General features: G+C 49.4%; 2 protein-coding genes and 1 pseudogene across 2 annotated transcripts; all 3 read right to left on the minus strand.

Moving 5' to 3' along the window:
* On the minus strand, nucleotides 1–6,864 carry TUFM (Tu translation elongation factor, mitochondrial). Its single transcript, XM_066628408.1, has 11 exons — nucleotides 6,765–6,864; nucleotides 4,787–4,833; nucleotides 4,511–4,673; nucleotides 3,264–3,430; nucleotides 2,945–3,049; nucleotides 2,662–2,823; nucleotides 2,185–2,317; nucleotides 1,943–2,047; nucleotides 1,277–1,428; nucleotides 576–695; nucleotides 1–423 (listed from the first exon to the last, which is right to left on the minus strand). Exons 1-11 carry the CDS (start codon nucleotides 6,814–6,816, stop codon nucleotides 250–252), a joined length of 1,380 nt encoding a protein of 459 aa, XP_066484505.1. The 5' UTR covers nucleotides 6,817–6,864; the 3' UTR covers nucleotides 1–249.
* Nucleotides 6,865–8,923: 2,059 nt separating this feature from the next.
* On the minus strand, nucleotides 8,924–17,210 carry RABEP2 (rabaptin, RAB GTPase binding effector protein 2). The gene is made up of 12 exons (XM_066628407.1): nucleotides 17,152–17,210; nucleotides 16,359–16,589; nucleotides 16,125–16,246; nucleotides 15,914–16,033; nucleotides 14,583–14,903; nucleotides 13,693–13,788; nucleotides 13,502–13,600; nucleotides 12,236–12,376; nucleotides 11,965–12,142; nucleotides 11,714–11,725; nucleotides 11,566–11,621; nucleotides 8,924–9,230 (listed from the first exon to the last, which is right to left on the minus strand). The coding sequence occupies exons 1-12, from the start codon at nucleotides 17,156–17,158 to the stop codon at nucleotides 9,168–9,170; spliced, it is 1,446 nt and encodes a 481-aa protein (XP_066484504.1). The 5' UTR covers nucleotides 17,159–17,210; the 3' UTR covers nucleotides 8,924–9,167.
* LOC136654962 (5S ribosomal RNA) lies at nucleotides 11,236–11,355 on the minus strand (annotated as a pseudogene).
* Nucleotides 17,211–18,412: the final 1,202 nt, after the last annotated feature.

Raw genomic sequence — 18,412 nt, forward strand, 5'->3', positions numbered from 1 at the left:
CCAACCAATCCTCCCCCCCCCCCAAAGAGCAGAACATGATCACAGATCAGGTAACCACTGGTTTACATTTTGAGTACAGTTTGAGAAAGTGGTGGTTTTCTGGGAAGCTGCCCATAACATTGATGCCTGCAATTGATATCTCCCCCCCCCCCCCCCGTTGTCCAAAAGTTTTAATTCCAGGTTTTACCAAGCTACCTGTGGGGTTGAAGACAACAGCTTTATGGAACATTCTTCAGAGACATGCAATTTTTAACTTGCCCACTTCTCCTCATCTCCTGGAGCCAATGCCAGTGTCTTTGTAACCACTCCAGTGCCAATGGTTTTGTGTCCATCTCTTAGGGTGAAGCGCTGTCCCTCTTCCAACACCATAGGCTGTCGCAAGACCAGAGTTATGGAGGTATCCTCACCTGGCATCACTAACTCCTAGTGAAGGGACACAGGCAACAGTCACTCTTAGAGGTGCCCCTGTACACAGGGCATATATCAAGAAGATTTTAGAAAAGATGCAAATTTAGAAGGGAAAAGAAGCCTCATAAGAGGCAACATTTGGAAAAGGGGAATCAACTGCTACACACCTTTCCCTCAGGCAATTCCACTCGGCAGGCCATGTCCCAAGTCAGAGAAAACATAACCGGTGTGAAGTTAGAAACAAAAGGCTTGTGACGACCACCTTCCTCTTTGCTCAGGACGTAAACCTAGAAAAGGGGAGATGTGTGTTTGCTTCAGCTGGAGCTACTGTATTGTAGCAAAGGCTCACAAATGCTTTTTGGCATTTTTTGATACAGGATAACTACCACCCAAAATGGCAGCAGATCCTCTGTGCTCCAAATGCAGTCTTAAAGATGGTCAGCATCCTCCCTCACCTCTTGCTACCCAGGCAGGAAAGGAGTTAGTGCAAAGAAACTCCCACATTAACATCTGAACCAATAAGCCCCTACTGTTTATTCATTTTTTACCCTGCCTTTTTACAAGAGTAAAAGATACATTCTAAAAAGCACTGAAAGCAAATGGCAGAATACTCAATAAAATTGTTTTGAAGAAGGTGCATACTAATAGTCTTTCATTTCCCTTTCATTTGCTTACTCAGGGCCCTATCCTATCCAACTTACCAGCACCGGCACAGCCCTGCGGCAAGGAAACAAATGCTCTCTTACCTTGAGGAGGCCTCTGTGACTGCCCAACCACAGCAGAATGCACCACACACCCCACTGGCATAGCTACTTCAGTGCTGGAAAGTTGAATAGGATTGGGCCCTCAGTCACCTGCTCCTGCATACCTGAGCCTCAACTTTCTGGTGTGGCTGGATGGAGCCTGGCTTGCACATGACCATCCCGCGCCGTACATCCTCCCGCTTCAGTCCTCGGACCAGAGCACCCAAGTTGTCACCTGCCTCTGCCCGATCCAGTTGTTTGTGGAACATTTCAACACCTGAAGCCAACAAAGTACGTACCATGATCCTGTATAGAAATTCTACAGAAGTGTATCTCAAACTGTGGGTCAGGACCACTAGGGTGGGTCACAAGCCAATTTCAGGTGGGTCCCCATTCATTTCAATATTTTCTTTTTAATATAGTAGACTTCATGGTATGTGATTACATTTGGGAAAATGTTACAGATCTATTCTTTAACAAGCTATTGTGTATATGCTTTTAATGATGACAGTGAATGGGACTTATTCCTGGGTAAGTGTGGGTAGGATTGCAGCCTAGGATTGTTAAAAATTTTCCTGCTTGATGTCACTTCCGGTGGGTCCTGACAGACTGTCATTCTGAAAAGTGGGTCCCAGTGCTAAAAGTTTGAGAACCACTGTTCTACAGTTTCCCTCTTCTCCAAATCACTGTTTCAGCCCTAGCCACCATTCCCCGTAGCAGCACAGGGATATTTGGCCCAGTCAAACCATGACAAAGAGCAGACTGGAGACAAAGCAATGGACAACTCGTACCTGTCACCACAGAGCGCAAACTCCGGCTGTGTCCCACAAATTCACATTCCTCCCCTTTCTTGACAATGCCACGTTCAAGGGTGCCTGTCACCACAGTGCCACGTCCTAGAACAAACAGGTTAAGATGTATAGGGTCCATACGGGGTGGGAGACAGTCGCCTATCACCGCAGGAGTCTAAATAGGGTTTCACAGCTTCTCCACAACAAGGATAGCCAACTTATAGGAATGATGAAGCCAGTACCTGGTATGGAGTAAATATGCTCTATGGGAAGCAGGAAAGGCTTGTCAAGCTGCCGCTCTGGCAGAGGAATGTATGTATCTACTGCATCCAACAGCTTCATGACTGAGTTCAAGCCCAACTCTGGGTTTCGGTGCTGCAAAAAAGCAAGGCGACAGCTTAACAAAGGGATGGATGTGTGGGAAATGCAAGGCAGAGCTAGCAACAGGTGATTGTGGCATTGGACACCTGTTGAAGGCTCACACCACAGCAGGAACTGCTGTTCCTCCTTATCAGAACCACCACCTGCTTGATCAGCATCTACTAGCCCAGAGGTCAATGACAACAGTAGTGAGAAGGAGCATCACTTGCTCACTGGCGGGCAAGCAGGTGATAATAATGGTGAGAAGCACCAATTAGTGAAAACAGTGGTGAAGGGAGGGTCCCATTGAAAACATCTTCCCTTATCCCATACCTGGAGCCAACACAAATATCACTTACCTCCAAGGCACAGAGAGCAGAGCCTGTGATCACAGGTGTCCTCTCCCCATCATAGCCAAACTCTGTGAGGAGTTCACGGATCTCCAGCTCCACCAACTCCAACATCTCCTTATCAACTGCATCAGCCTTGTTGATGTACACTACAATGTGCTTCACGCCAATCTGGGATAGGTAGGAGAGAAAGCAGAATGATGAGATGCAAATAGACATTACAGCCTTTTCTTAAGCAGGGCTAAGAGTCCAGATGTGTGCCACCACCTGCCACCAAATCTCACTGCCTTACCTGTTTAGCAAGCAGAAGATGTTCTCTTGTCTGTGGCATCTGTCCATCTGTTGCAGCCACCACCAGGATACAGCCATCCAGTGGGGCTGTCCCTGTAATCATATTCTAAAGAGAACAAGGGAGTTGGTTAGGCTTTGGTTTCTTGCGAACATGTAAGCCCCTGTCTATATCACTTGCATGCAATTATCTACTACAGAGAAAGTAAGTATTCCAGGTCTACTCTGTATATATAAATCCATATTGGAAATATCAAAAATTCTGGATGAGGAACAGGGAAGTATTCAGGTATTCCTTGGAATCCTGCTCCCTTGACACATACCTTGACATAATCGGCATGCCCAGGACAATCTGTGTGGGCATAATGGCGGTTGGCTGTTGAATATTCAACATGGGAAGCATTGATTGTGATTCCACGTGCCTTCTCCTCTGGGGCATTATCAATTTCTTCATATTTCTTGAACTGAGCACCCCCTGCCTCTGCAAGAACTGGGAGGAATAAAAATCAGAATTCCTGAGTTTTCTAGAAAAGAAAGCTGGATCGTCCAAATCAGACACACAAATATTTCACTCAAAAGGGCTGGAGGGCCAGCAACACCACCTATGACTTGGCTAGAGTGGGAGTGCATCAGTGGGCAAAGCCAAAGACCTCTTTAACTTACAGCATAAAAAACCCCTCTTTATTAATTTAGGTAATGCTTAGCTGCTTTGGAATCCTGTAGTATTCCTGCAAAAGGGCACAATTAAAAGATCAACAAACAAAAAATTACAAGCAGAGACAGTAGGTGAAATGAAGAGGCACCATTAAAACAAGAACCAGGTGAATTGCTGAAGTTGCAAGCAGACGATAGCAAGACAGCCACAGAGAGAGATGGCACAAACTGGGAGAACATCTGGAATCAACTCGCACTTCAACCCTTTCAGCTGCTCTCTGTAGCTTCTGTGTTTTAGGCACCTCAACTGCTTGTTCCCCATCCAGGCTTCTGCAGGGGAATGAGCAGATGAGGTGCAAAATAAGGGGAGAGCTCTGTTCATGCTACAAGATAAGAATCTTTTTGGTTTCATCGAAAATGGGTGAGGTACATAATGGCATATGTGGAACTAAGGATCAGGCAGAAAGCCTTTTGAGCCTGCATTTGGTCCCTGGCCTCAAGTTGCCAACCCAAGCCTAGAAGTTTATATTTAATATTTATTTATTTCAAACATTCATATTCCAGGTTTCAAATTGGTGGTTGGTTTAGGATTAAATACAATTACAAAGATAACTACAATCATAAAATAACCACATCGATTAAAACCAACAGCTACAAACAAAAACCCTTAAAAGTCCCGGGAGAACAAAAAAGTATACCCCCAGTACCCAAAAATTAATGGAGTAGATACCAGGAAAGAGGGAGATCCATAAATGGATGAATGGGTAGGCAGATCAAGACTGCTGGCCCTGTATATGACATTCAGATACAGAAACACAGTCAAGAGAATTAAAGGGGGACTAGGCAGCCACTTCTCAACCTACAAAATGGGATTTACCCATGTAACCATACCCCAGCCCCTTCTCTGAACTCTCACTTTTTGTGATGGCTGCCGTCAACGTGGTCTTGCCATGGTCCACATGTCCAATGGTCCCAACATTGACATGTGGCTTGTCCCTTACGTATGTTTTCTTTGCTTCAACTGCAAAACTTCGCACCAAGAAAGTTTGTTCGCAGGAGGCTGTGCAGGGCAGGAATGGCTGCAAGAAAACAGTCAAATTAAGAGGTTGCCAGCATCTTCTCTCTCTCTCTGGACTTGTGGTACACCCGCCCTGTACTGAAGCCCCCACTGTCCAAAGTCGTTTTCTCTTACCGTGGCAAGAATGCCCTGCAGGTGACGAGACAGGCAACCACGCAGGCCTACAATACACAAACAAAATGAGCGGTCACTCACCAACAAAAAATCTTGCCACCAATTTGCAGCAATGCTTACCTACTTTTATAAAACCTGGCAGTCTGTTATCTTGACATACACTGATCTTTTTTTGCCATCCCCATCGTCTCCTTTTGTGTCAATATTAAAAGAAATATGCTTTATGTCTTCCATGCACACTTAATGGTTTTTAAATAAACCATACACCAAACAGCAGCATTTGGCTTCTTGGTTAGCAGAGCATGTAGAAGAAAAGCTCCACATTAGGGCCTTACTGACACTACAGGTATGTGATATATTTTGGATGCTTCTGTCACACAGGTACATAATCAGCTTCCCCACTGTCTGGAAATGCAGAACATCCCATCCCATAAACTGCTGTCAAGCAGACCTCAGAATCAAAATGGAGTCTGCATGCATTCCAAGGCTGAAAGGTACAGGCTGAGAGAACAACACTCTCATCTAGTACATCAAGTTTCTCAGTGTCTGTCCCCTGCTGTACCACTCTGCATGGTCCACCTACTGGAAGTAACTAGTGATAATGTCATTGCCAGTTACGCCCAGATTGGGAAGCCAGACGAAATGTAACAAATACTGGTAAGAGGGTAGGGCTTTTTCAAGCATGCAAAAAGCACATGCTGGAGCTCTGCCTGCTGAGCCAAGTCCCATAGTGCTGCTTGTTGTATTGTCTTGCTGAACTTGGTGCCAACTGGCAGGGATCCCATGAGTACCACTGGATACCACCTCAAGTACCACTGGTGGTACGAGCACCACTGGTTGAGAAACACTGTAGTACATCACTGATAGCAGAGCCCAACACAGAGGAAAGACTCCCTTTTACAAACATCGCTGCACTACAAAGCATGCAAACCCAGAAGAGAAAGCAGAAGGCGCAAGGAGAGGGAGAGGAAACAATAGATAATACAGTGACTTGACTGCCTCACTGGACTAATTTTAATGGTCAGGATTTTCTTTTTTGTATTTATGTCTATGCCTAATAAAGGTTAATGAAATTGTTAGTTTTTGCTCTGTGATGGTGACGTTCCACTACATATTTTTTTTAGTGCCTTTTTGACCTTTCTACCTGTTGCTATACTTTGTACTTGATTACAAAGCTTTATTAGCCGCCATGGGCGCTTGCTTTGGCAAGGAAAAAGCAGGATATAAATTTCTTGAATACATCAATCTCTCTAACACAGGGAGTTCTGAACCAGGGTCCACAGGCAGGCTTCAGGAGTACACCGGGTGCAGGTGTATATGAGGGAGCTTCGGTGGGTGGGGAGGCAGGAGAGGCAGAGCCTCCCCACTGGAGTCCTTCGGTAAGCACTGCTGCCGTGTGAGACGCCCACAACCCACGCGCAGAGCATGAGGGTTGTGAGTGCTTGGGCACCTCACACGGCAATGGCACTTTCCGAAGGACTCCGGTGGGGAGGCTCTGGCTCCCCTCCCGCTGCATGCCCCTGATTTTATGTGATTATACATACAAGTGCATATGCATGTACATACACATACAAGTGCATGTGCAAGTGCATACAAGTGCATGTACACACAAGTGCATGTGCATGTACATACATGTGTGTACACACGCACTTTCAGAGCCTCCCCTCTTAGTGCTCCATCCCACTCTAAGCCACAATCTGCAGGCTGCCCGGCCCCAGCCCGTGCCTGGGTACCGTAATCCCCCGAATACTCAGCAGCCCCGCGAGGGCCCAGCCAGATGCGCCGCAGAGCCCCGCCAGCCAGAGGGGCTGTAATGCATCTAATAGCGGGGCACGCCAAGCGCGGAAGGTCACAGGCTCCTGTCGCTGCAGGGCCAGCGAGGCCAGGCCAGGCCAGGCCAGGCCAGGCCGGCGGCGGGAGGGATAACCGGCTGCCTCCCTCCACGGCTCCCCCCAACCACCCGCTCCCTTCAACGGACCGAAAACTCCATAAAGCCCTCCTCGCGCCACCAGCAGCGCGCGGCTCGCCATCTTGGCTCTCCCCGGAAGTGGCGTCACTCCCGGCGCGCGGAAGATCGAGCGCGAGACTAGAGAGGCACGTCCACCACCTCGACTTCCGGTAGACTCCAATGGACGCAAGTGACGCCGGTCTAGCCCGTCGGCGACCCTGTGAGGAAGCCTCTTTATGCGCTTTGCATGGAAAGCGGGACAGGGAAAGCAGCTCAAGCATTACAAGCTCATCGGCATGCGGGTGTGACTCTAGTCTTTTCCTCACTCTATAATCACCCGCCTAACTCCAGCACTTGTTAAGCCGTTTCCGGCCGTGGAGCAGATCCCGCACTGCGATTGCTTGTTTGGGGCGCCGTGACCGGACGCAGTGCTAAAAAGGGCGGGACCCCGATTGGCCGATAGACTAGCAACATCTAGACTCACACAAGCACACCAGCTTCTGTGCGGGTCACCATCGAGAGCTACATCAGAGCAACTGAGCGCTGTTTAGGCCTGAAGGAGTACCGCTAACTACACTTATGCTGCATTCCTGTCCACACCTACCTGGGAGCAAGCCCCATTGACTCTCATGGGACTTACTTCTGAGCAGGCAGGCATAGGACTGGGCTCTGAAGCGGCAACCCTCTCTACACTTTCCTGGGAGTAAGTCCCATTGACTACAATGGGACTTACTTCTGAGTAGACATGCCTAGGATTGAGCTCGGAGGTTTCAATCCTATCCACACTTTCCTGGAAGTAAGCCCCACTGACTATCATGGGACTTACTTCTGAGTAGACATGCATAGGCTTGTGCTCCTAGGGCCCCAATCTTGCCAACTTTCCATCACTGATTCAGCTGCAATGCAGCCCCGAGGTAAAGGAACAAACATTCCCTAACTTGAGGAAGCCTCTTCGACTTTCCCTCTGCCGCAGGATGCAGGGCATGCCCCGCTGCTGTGGCTGCATTGGCGCTGGAAAGTTGGGTAGGATTGGGCCCTGATTGGCTGCAACTTAAGCTGTATGGGCGGGACGGAACACAACACCTATATTTGGGTGGAAATCCACAACAGGCAGCAACAAATACTTCAGGGTTTTTGTTTTATAAAGTGAAACTGCTGCATTAGGATTCATCAGGAAGTTTCATTCTAGCCCTTCCAGCTGGAATCATGACTTTTGTTTCCTGTTCAACGCTTCATTCACGTAGCAAAGCTAGCCGGACAAACATCGGCACCAGCCCCCTGCTGCTGTTGTGCAGTGTCCCCAGTGCATTTCTTGTATACATTATAAAGCCATTTCTGCCCAACACTGCATATACGCAACAGGGATCAAATGTGTACACACACCTATGGGCTGGGCAGAAATGGGTTAAGCAAGCTTTACACAGAATTATCACAAACTGCACCTTTGGCATTTACAAGCACCTGACTCCACTGCTTATAATTTTTTCCCTTTATATTCATATCTGGCTGCCAACTGAAGATCATATTAATGCATCATTCAAAGGAGAATCTAGTTCACAAATGCCGGCAGCACAGTATGACACACACGTGATGAAATAGTTAACATTTGTGGTTTCTGGGAGACTTTTCCCTCCAATTCGAGATATGCAGGTTAGATGGGGAGGTGGCCAGTTGGAGACCTGGGGAAGGGGGGAAACAGAGGAGGGTCTCCAAGCCTGAGATTTTTCTCTCTGTCTCTTCTGGTGCTTCAGCCTGGCAAGTTCAGGGAGAGCCCACTCTCTGCAGAGCAGAGTGAAAGGCTGCCACCAACTAAACCCCACAAAAAAGTGGGTCTTACTTCCATAAACATGCACAGGATTGTGCGGTAAAAGTGTTAGGTCTTTAAGGTGCCACAAGACACTCACTGCACCTTCCCCTGCAAAATATATAGGGTTCTCACCATAGAGATGCCATGGGATACAGCAAAACTACATCCATAGAGAATAATGAACAATGGCAGCTTTCCATTTTTACTACAAGTTCCAGACGCTGAGACATTCTAACCTTTTTCAAACTGTACAGAAAAATGCCCTTTTTTAAGGGCTATGAGTTTCTTCTCAACAAAATGAAGCTCTACACATAGCTGCCTCCCACCCATGACCCACCTCCACAATTCACCCATCAGAAGAAGACTGCAGACCAGGCAGATATTAAAAAAAATCTCCTTTATTGTGCTCTGGAGGCTCCAGTGTCAGTCAGGATGAAAAAAGGAAATGAGATTTCAGCCACCCTACCTCCAGAGTTCCTGCACTCCTACCCCATTACAGAGGGATCCAGAAAGGCTCTGGAGGACAGAGATGACCCCTTTGGTACTTGGAAGGTCATTGTTTCCCTGAGGTTCCTGTAGTGCCAGGGAGCAGAAGAAGGGCAGGGCCCCAGCTCCCCAACCTCAGTCTAAGGCTTTGTCCCATCCTGGATGCTACAGGCTTCTCCCAGAGGGGGAACATCAGACTGCATCTGTAGTACAGGAAGGGGAGAGATAAGAAAGGCCAATGTGTTTCTCTCAAAACACCCTGGTGCATGACATCACCAAAACAGACTTACCCACATCTGGAAAGAGGACAGCAAATGTTAGACATGACTGTGCAAGGATGCCTTAGTGAAACCCATCCCAAAGCTCCCCATCCTTCTGATTCCTACCACACTGAGTTACAAGCACCACACTTCAGTAGCAAGCCTGCTCACTGTGATCAACATGAGCACCTGCCCATTCCTGCCCTAATCAAATGTGATTTTCTAACTCCTATTTACTATTGGAACTAGTTGGAGGTGTGTGCTCCAATTTAGCAAAGGATACCTCACTTTGGGACTGAGCCCCTTTTGGGAAGGGCAGAAAGTTATGCAGGAGACTGCTCAGTCCTTCTCACCAGCCCATATACTTTCAAGCTTATCTTTGCAGTCTTGAGGACTAGGAGGGTGATTTAAAAACCAAATCAAACTGAAAGGCAAGATGTCTACTTCTGTGTGGTCAGGACCAATTGCAAGAGATTCTAAGTGCAGCACTGAACATTTTATGAGTTATGTGGTTGAGAAAAAAGCATGAGAATCTTCCCAGTGCTCTGGTGACCAAAGTAAAATGTGCCACATTGGCAGAGGAGAGGAGGAATGAAAGGAGTAAATGCTGCAGTCACCTGGGGGCAAGTGCTGCTCATTACAGCCAAGTGACAAACAGTATCACTCCTGTGCAAAGGTGGGCAATGGACCAAATTGCCCAAGAACACTTCTGGAACAGGTGTTGGGGATTCTGACGTGGAAAGATGAGCTTTACACCTTTTCACCTCCTCCTTGACCCAGATATGCCAATGCCTGTCCCATTCAGTCATGATCCTCCCTTCCTCAAATTTTGAGTCCTTTCATCTCTAGGAAAAGACAGAATCTGAACTCATTCAAGTTCTGGGAGTGGGTGGCACTGAGCCATGGTTCTCAGATGGCAAGGCAGATTTTGGTAAGCAGGTAAAGGCACTTGCAAGTTTGAAAAAGTCACTGAATTTTCACCGAAGTTTTCAAAATCCAAAATTTCTAGTTTTCAGATTAAAAAACAAAGTTCAATTTTGAAAGACTATTTTAGAAATTAAATATGTATAATGGGTCATTTAAGTCAAGTGTTAATGACCACTTGTCAAATTCAATTAAATTCACACTCTGGTTTTCCAAGGTTTTGAAATTGAATATGCCTAAATTACAGAGGTGTTGGTAAATAATACAAACTAAAATTTCAATTTGAATTTCCTTTTGCAAATTCAAGTTAGGATACGGTTTTAGCTGCAGTTGCTGAACTACAGTAGTCCAGAAGTTTCAAAGACTTATCTGGCATCTTTGATTGGAACAAGAGTTGGAATATTGACCTACCAATCCCCAGTCAGTGCAACAGGAGTAGCTGCGGGTTCGCCCTTGTGGTGGGGAGGGAGACCCAATGGCTCTGAGGAAGAGTAGAGCAACTTAGAGGCTCTTAGCTTCTCTGAGGTCCCTCCCTTGGTGACCTTGCAACACATCATAAACACGTTTAATCCTGATCCCTCATTCTGCTTTTAATTTGAACTGGGAGATGAAGAAAATATCTTGCCACCCAAACTGCCCAGGGAGGCTGAAATGATTTCATCTTGGTCACGTTTACCTGAGTTGTGCCCCTCCAAGTCAAAGCACAGCCCAAGTATTGTGGCCTGCCAGGTATGTTCAGTCACTCTGGTTTTACAGGCCCTGGTAGCCATCAAAACCAAATGTTATACTAAATGTATGAAGTTGCCCTATATTGAGTCAGACCATTGGTCCATCTAGCTCAGTACTGTCAACCCTAACTAGCAATGGCTCTCTAGGGTCTCAGACAAGGATCTTTTTCCCAACCCTACGTAAAGATGTCAAGAATTGAGTCTGGGATGTTCTCCAGGCAAAGCAGGTGCTCTTTCACTCAGCTGGAATCCATAAAAAAGGTTGGCAACCTTCAGTCTTGAAAGACTATGGTATAAGCCTACAGCACCTGGTATTCCCAAGTGGTCTCCCATCCAAGTACTAACCAGGCCTGACCCTGCTTAGCTTCCAAGATCAGACAAGATCAGGCATGTGCAGGGTAACAGTTGCTGCTGGAATCCATAATGAGCCCTTAAAGGGAAGCCATTCATGGTTAGTTAGCTGCATTCAGTTTAGTGGATCATACAAGGAATAGCCCTGGCCTTGACTTAGGGAAGCTCATGGGGAAGAAGTCTGGTTTTGGTTTGGGGAAGCAAAATGATTCTCAAAAATAAAATTCGGGGGAGGAGAAGAAAAAGACAGTTGTGCACCTCTGAGTTCTAGTTACCTTCTCTTGCCCTTGCTGTAACCTCTCCATCTCACTTTGGATGCTATTCAGGGAGGCTGGGGATTGAGAGAGAGAGAAGAGGTTCAGTCCATGATGACAGCACAAAGCATAGAAATACACACAAACTCTGCATCTAAGAACTACTTACCTTGCAAGAGCTCTTCCAGCCAGAAGCAGCAGAGGTACGGTGAAGGAAGTGGAAGAGAAGGAGGAGAAAGAGTGGAAATTAATTACACACAAAGCACTGAAAAGATATTTCAAATTCCTGGGTCTGGGCATTACATTTCTAGCTGCCTAACCTTTGTGCCCAGAAACTCATTGATTCCAAGAGTGGAATCTCTCCAAGAGGTCCTTCATACATAACACCTGCATCTGGGGGCAGCCTTTCCCCCTGCCCACCTCTTTCCTCTTGCTCTCTTTCCAGGGCACCCTGCAGTCCTGACCGAGATGCCATCTCTTCATCCAGCCTTTCTCGCAGGGACACAATCTCGATGCGCAGGCGCTCGGCCTGATGTTCAGAAGCTCGGAACTGTGAAGCCGCCTCCTGCCTTAGACGGTGCACCAAGGCCTGCAGTTCCTAGGGAAGCAGGAAGTCAGAAAAGAGCCCCATCTTTCTGACCTTGTCATCCCCCGTCTGTCCAAGCACAAGGAACAGGCAGGTTGAAGTTACCGGGACAGTGCCAGGCAAGCTCTTGTTCTTCTCATCTGTTGGGTCAGGATCCTGGGCAGAAGCCCCACGCAGTCCCTCGTTCTCAGCATTGAGGCGCTGCACTTCATAGCTCAGGCGTTTGTGGGATACAGCCAGGTCAGACTAGAAGGCAAGCAAATGAGTAGGTGAGAAGCTAGGTGCTTCAGCTTTTGCTCTTGAACTGGGAATTTGAGGGACAATCAAAAAATTATGACCCTCATGAAGGCTCCTGAAGAGCACTTTGCCACAATGGTGGACATAGTGTTTAGAAGGCAGAGAACAGCCTCAAACCTGAACTGTTTCACCCACTATCAGAGGCTAGAAAAGATGCAAGAGCCCACAACCAGACAAAGCAGACTGTCCCAGTGCCAGGTAGCTCTTAGGAAATTTTTCCTCATGTCTAGCATGGATCTATGTTCCTGTAGTTTCAACTCATTGGTTCTTGTCCTGCCCTCAGAAGAGAGAAAGTCTTCCTTTTCTTCTGCATGGCAATCCTTCAGATACTTGAAGACAGCTATCATATCTCTCCTTACAGCGCAATCCTATCTTGCGCTGGAAAAGGCAGGCCAGGAGGCCTGTGCTGTATCCAGCACAAGACTGGGGCTAGAAGTGGCTCAGCCAGAGGCAAGGGGAAACTCTTCCTAAGTTTCCTAACTCTTCCACCGCCCCAATGGGTCTCTTTGGATTTGCGCCACTGCTCGGGGAACAGGGTTGGGATCCGGCATAACAACCAGATCCCAGTCCCATCTCCTGCTCCCCACCCACTCTTCCCCCGCCTCAGAACACCTCCCTCCCGCCTCCTCCCCACCCACCCCAGACCCTTGTGTCGGCCAAGCTCAGCAAACGCAACCCTCCCTTCCTAAGTTGCTGCAGAGGCTGGATGCAGCATCCACAAGCCAGAACGCGTCCCTGCGCCAGCTCAGCTGACTCTCAAGGAGGCGCAAACGTGCTTTACGGCATGTTTGCGGCCAGCCTAGTGTTCTAGTCTAAACCCACTGGGCTCTTGTCATCATTCCTCAAGGAGTGGTTCCCAGACCCTTCACCATCTTCGCTGCCCACCTCTGAACCATCTCCAGCTTACCAATGTCCTTCTTAAAACGTGGTGCCTGAAACTGGACTCAGTGTTCCAAGTGAGGACTGACCAGTGCAGAATAGAGCCCCCTCAGCACAACTCCAGCCTTGCCTGAGCCTCCCTCCCATTTCCCCCTGCTGGGTAGTGGCAAACCGTCACCCACAAACCACACTCACCAACTGCTCCTGAGTCTGACGTTGGGTTTCGCTCACTATGGTCTGGAGGCCCTGGAGAAGGCGCTCTGAGGTCTGAACCTGAGCCAAAACAACTTGGACCTGCTCAGAGGGAGAAAGAGAGAAGTGGATATTGTGGGGGCGCAGACGTGGATCAGGTTTCGTGCCCAGAACAATTTCTGACACACACACACCTGCTTGCCACATTCGTCATTGCTGCGTCTCAGTGCCTCCTCCAGGCTGGTCTTTTCCTGAGCTGCCTCTTCCAGAGCCTCACGCTGCTGCTGCAACTAGGAAAAGACCCATTGGGGGTGAGAAAGACTATCACAACCTCTCTATTCTAGAACACTGTTTCTCAAGGTTTGTCCTCTGCCGTACCCCTGACACGGTCCACCTATTTAAAGTACTACAAAAAATAATTGGCAATGACATCATCACCAGTTACTTCTGGGTTGGGAGGCCAGATGCAACACCAGTAAGAGGCTCAGGGTTGACAGAAGGGCTTTTCCTAGCCAGAAAAGCAAGCTTTGGAGCTCTGCCCACTGAGTTGAGCCTCCTACCACTGTTTCTTGCATTGCGTACCTGGTCTCACTGCTGGGCAGCAGGTGTCCAGGGATCCTGTGAGTACCACCAGACACCACCTCAAGTCCCACTGGTAGTACCCATACCACTGGTTGACAAACACTGTTCTAGAACATCCTCCCCATTATCCCCTCAATCCCAATGTCACAGATGATCCCTCTGGCATGAATGGCAATGGATGCAACACAGACGGACCAAATCTGGTGAAACAGAGTAGGATGATAGACTCCTTAAGAATTGCCCCATTGGATCTCAGCCAGCATTCTGCTTCTAAAGCAGCCAGACAGATGCCCCAAGGAAGGTGTGAAGTTGACAACTGTCCTGTTATTTGTCTCCAGTCACACACCTGTGAAATGGCTTTCCCCCATCTTAACAGACAGACGGACGGACGGACATGGACAGAAGGAGGGAGGGAGCGATGGTATCCACTTGCACCTGGACACGGGCTGTGCCCCTTCCTGTCTACTCACCATTCACTGACCTTTGCCCAGCACACACATACCTGGCTGTGCAGCTGTGCCCACTCTGCGTCAGGCACCAGTTGGTGCCCAACTGGTGGCAGGTAGATGGTCTCAGGCACCAGGGTCCCAGTGGAGGAGGCAACTGATGCCGTCTCAGGGCTTGGGGGACGTCTGCGCCGGACGGGAGGCCCAGGACTTGGTCCCAAGGAGGAAAAAGAGGCAATGGAGACACTGTCAAGGCCATGGGCAAATTTCTCAGCAACGCCTCCTTCTTCCAAAGTCACATGGTCATCTCCAGATGGGTCAGTAGGTGCAGCCTCAGGGTCAGCGAGTAGTGATTCAGATGAACTACATAAGGAGCGCTGAAGGAAAAGAAAAGGGAGTGAATAGGAGGCCCCTGGGGAGACAGAGTGCCCAAAATGAGCACAGCAAAGGCCATGGCTGACATCAGGGGCCCACTGGTCCCTAGGGGCCCAACTGGCCAACATCTGAAGCTCCCAATGTAGCCAGCAGTAGCCGCATGAATCACTTGCTTGAGCAACTCCTGTTGCTGCTGCCTTCTCCCGCCCTCTCCACCCAACACTGGGCTTCCTCAGAGGCATCTGCATCATTACCCTGCAAAGAAGCCCAGTGGCAGATGGGGATGGCGAGACAGTGGGCTGCTTGGCATCACTCTGCTCCCTTTTCCCAACTCATCCAGGTCAAAGAACCAGAGCAATCCTGGAGGGCATCTTCCTTCAGAGCTGCCAAAGCGCTGAGGGAGAAGCACCCTCCAACCACTCTGGGGGAGAAAGGTCTGTGTGTATATGCATACAATTGCTCTGAGGTTGAGGCCCAGAGCAGGGCCTGGTCCAAGGGCTTCCAAGACCCTGGTAAAGACCTGGCAAAGACCGAATCCTATAGCCAGATACCGGCCTGGTGTGTGGTTTGGGTTGGTGTTCCTGAGGGCCTGAAGATGGACCCACCAACGCCAGCCCTGCAATTTGGGGGCTAAAGCGGAACAGAGCTGCCAACTCACAACTGGGTTTCCATTCAAGACTCCTTTCATCTGATTTTACCAGACTTGCAGCTGTCCAGCAAGTTCTAGTTTGTCCTGCCATCACTCAGATGTCACTCAGTTTTGCCTTGCTTGCTACTGTGCTAGTGATTGAGAGAGAGAAGTGCATCACCCAGGTGCAAATCTGGGATCCTAAATTTCTAGCATCACCCACACCAAAGGTCCTGGGGCAATTTATTTTGGAGTCATCCCTACCCTGAGGCATCACCCTTTTCCTTCTTTCTTCAGCTACTTCCCAAATGCATTCTCAATTCTTTCCTGCTGGTTCCTGCTCCTCGGTGACCTATTCCTTCTTGCCGTCCAACCCCATCTCACCTGCTCACCCCGCAGCTCCTGAACAAGCCCCTCAGCATGTGCCAACTTCTCCTTCAGTTCAGCAATTTCCTGCTCCATTGGCAGCACAATGGCCCGGAGCCGCAGAGTGTCCTCCTGTGCCTAGAGGGAGACAGGAAAATACAAGAGTCTTGGCCCCATCTGAGCCCAGTGCCCATCACCAAAGCATCCTGGTTGCCTATCACAGTCCCACCTTTTCCATCTGTTTCTCCAGTGAGTCCAAGGGGCTGGTCCTTGGCAGTAGGCGACTCCAAGCATTCTCCCTGCTGTCACGGCCCAGAGCTGAGAGACGTGACTCATAGCTAGAGATGGTGTCTGCAGGAAGAGAACATACACGCATATGAGGCTAAGAAGTGAGGTTTCAAGGGTACAGGTAAGCCCAGCCCCACTCCCTCCCCACCCACCCCTGGCACTTGGGTTCCCCCACCTTTTAAGATTGTCTGCAGGGAAGCCACCTCCTCCTGGCACCGACGCCGGACAGCTTCTACAGCCTCATGTTTGGTGCTTTCACTCACAGCAGCCACGGCCCGGACAGTTTCTACTTCGGCCAATGCAGCTGCCAACTGGGCCTGCAGACTGCGGATTGTCTCTTCCGGGTCAGGATCTCTGGGGAGATCTGGGTTGGTGGGGATGCCCACCTCCTGCACCCTCTGAGGTTCTTGGAAAGGGAGAAAAATAAGGGTGGAGAATCAAAACTTGTTACATTTGAACCCCCAAGTCCTGCCAGTCCCTCAGCCCAACTTGACCTCAGATTCCCAGTTCGAACACTTTGACCGTTAAGAACATAAGAAGAAACGGGCTGGATCAGGCCCAAGGCCCATCTAGTCCAGCTTCCTGGATCTCACAGCGGCCCACCAGGTGCCTCAGGGAGCACACAAGACCACAGGAGACCTGCATCCTGGTGCCCTCCCTTGCACCTGGCATTCTAAAGCCAGGAGGCTGCACACACCCATCATGGCTTGTCACCTGTGATGGACTTTTCCTCCACCAATCTGCCCAATTCCCCCTTTGAAAGGCATCTAGTCCAGGTGCCACCCCCACATCCCGTGGCAAGGAGTTCCACATCCCCACCCCCAGCTGGCACCAGGCACCCTCATCCCCTCCGTGACGTCAACCACTTCCCCACTCTAGGAGCCACTCGAGGGGGCGTGGCTCTCCTTCGCCCCGCCCTCTTCCTTTCCCAGGCCCGCCGCAGAGAGGGGAGGGGGCGTCGCGCGGACCTTCCATCCCGCGGCGCGCGCTCTCAGCCGCCTGTCGCTTTCCCGGGAGCCGAGCGGAGGCGGAATCGCACGAGCGGAACCGGAAATAGCCGAAGAAGCACGGGAATGGCCGAGGGGTTGGCGAAGGGAGCCGGAAAGAGCCGAAAGGGAATGGAACGCCTGGCTCGGGGCAGGACTCTGCGGCTGCAGCAGGGACTGGAGCGGAGCGGTTGTGCAATGCGGGGGCTTTGCAGCAGCAGCAGCAGCAGCAGCAGCAGGGGAGGGAAGGGAAGCCCAGGCACCTTTTCCAGCGCAGGGTGTGCAATTTCCAGGCAGTCCTGAGCCTGCCACACTACGCTGCTCCTTCATCACAGTGTTTCTTAAATGGTGGGTCGGGACCCACTAGGTGGGTCGTGAACTCATTTCTGGCGGGTCCCCAGTAATTTCAGTGCGCATTTTATTTTTTCATATTCATCACAGTGTTTCTTAAACTGTGGGTTGGGACCCACTAGGTGGGTTGTGAGCCCATTTCCAGTGGGTCCCCTCTCATTTCAGTGTGCATTTTAGTTTTTCATATTCATCACAGTGTTTCTTGAACTGTGGGTTGGGACCCACTAGGTGGGTTGTGAGCCCATTTCCGGTGGGTCCCCATTCATTTCAGTGCTTTCTTTTTCATATATTAGACTTGATGCTGCCATGGTATGTGCAGGGCCAGGCCCCTAGGCTTTCAGGTATTTCGGGCCCCCTCCAGCTCAATCTTTCACACCACTTCAGCTGACGGCATCAACCTGCATAGCTGTAATGTACCCATTACAAATTCCATATAGTGCATCAGTGCTCAGCTCCGCACCATCTCCATGATATCACTGAGCCATTCTCCTGAACTCAGTCCTTAAAAGGAGATCATACCTGCCCCGAAAGCCATGTTGCTGCCTGGAGCTATTACCTGCCTCTAGTCAGTGTCCTTCAGGTGCTGACCCAGTGCTGGCACTCGTTCCTCCAAGGGTGCGGTAAACATGCTTTTTCAAGTGGTGTTCCTCTTATATTTAGCAGGGGCAGAGTAACTATCCCCTGTGACCCCAGCAGGGCATCTTTCCAGTGTCTGCTGCTAGTGTCTCTTCTGCATCTGTTTTTAGACAGTAAGTCCTTTGAGGACAGGGAATCATTTATTGATTGGTTGGAAAGCAGTATATAAATATTCTTGATGATAAAGCTCTAGCACTTCATTGGGCATTGATGTGGGACACCCTTTTGCTGCTGTAAGAAAAGCAAGAGACAAGAC

This window comes from Tiliqua scincoides, chromosome 5 (assembly GCF_035046505.1).
Source record: "Tiliqua scincoides isolate rTilSci1 chromosome 5, rTilSci1.hap2, whole genome shotgun sequence".
In the NCBI taxonomy this organism is placed as follows: Eukaryota; Metazoa; Chordata; class Lepidosauria; order Squamata; family Scincidae; genus Tiliqua; species Tiliqua scincoides.

What these genes read in the sequence shown, in the direction of transcription:
- TUFM (XM_066628408.1), bottom strand. Translation starts at nt 6,816, where the DNA reads ATGGCGAGCCGCGCGCTGCTGGTGGCGCGAGGAGGGCTTTATGGAGTT. An exon ending in CTGCTCTCTGTGCCTTGGAG is followed by an intron (nt 2,318 to 2,661) that starts GTAAGTGATATT and finishes GCTTTTTTGCAG; the next exon opens with CACCGAAACCCAGAGTTGGG. An exon ending in GCATATTTACTCCATACCAG is followed by an intron (nt 2,048 to 2,184) that starts GTACTGGCTTCA and finishes TGTTTGTTCTAG; the next exon opens with GACGTGGCACTGTGGTGACA.
- RABEP2 (XM_066628407.1), bottom strand. An exon ending in ATGACGAATGTGGCAAGCAG is followed by an intron (nt 13,601 to 13,692) that starts GTGTGTGTGTGT and finishes CCCTCTGAGCAG; the next exon opens with GTCCAAGTTGTTTTGGCTCA. An exon ending in TACAGCAAGGGCAAGAGAAG is followed by an intron (nt 9,231 to 11,565) that starts GTAACTAGAACT and finishes CCTGTACTACAG; the next exon opens with ATGCAGTCTGATGTTCCCCC.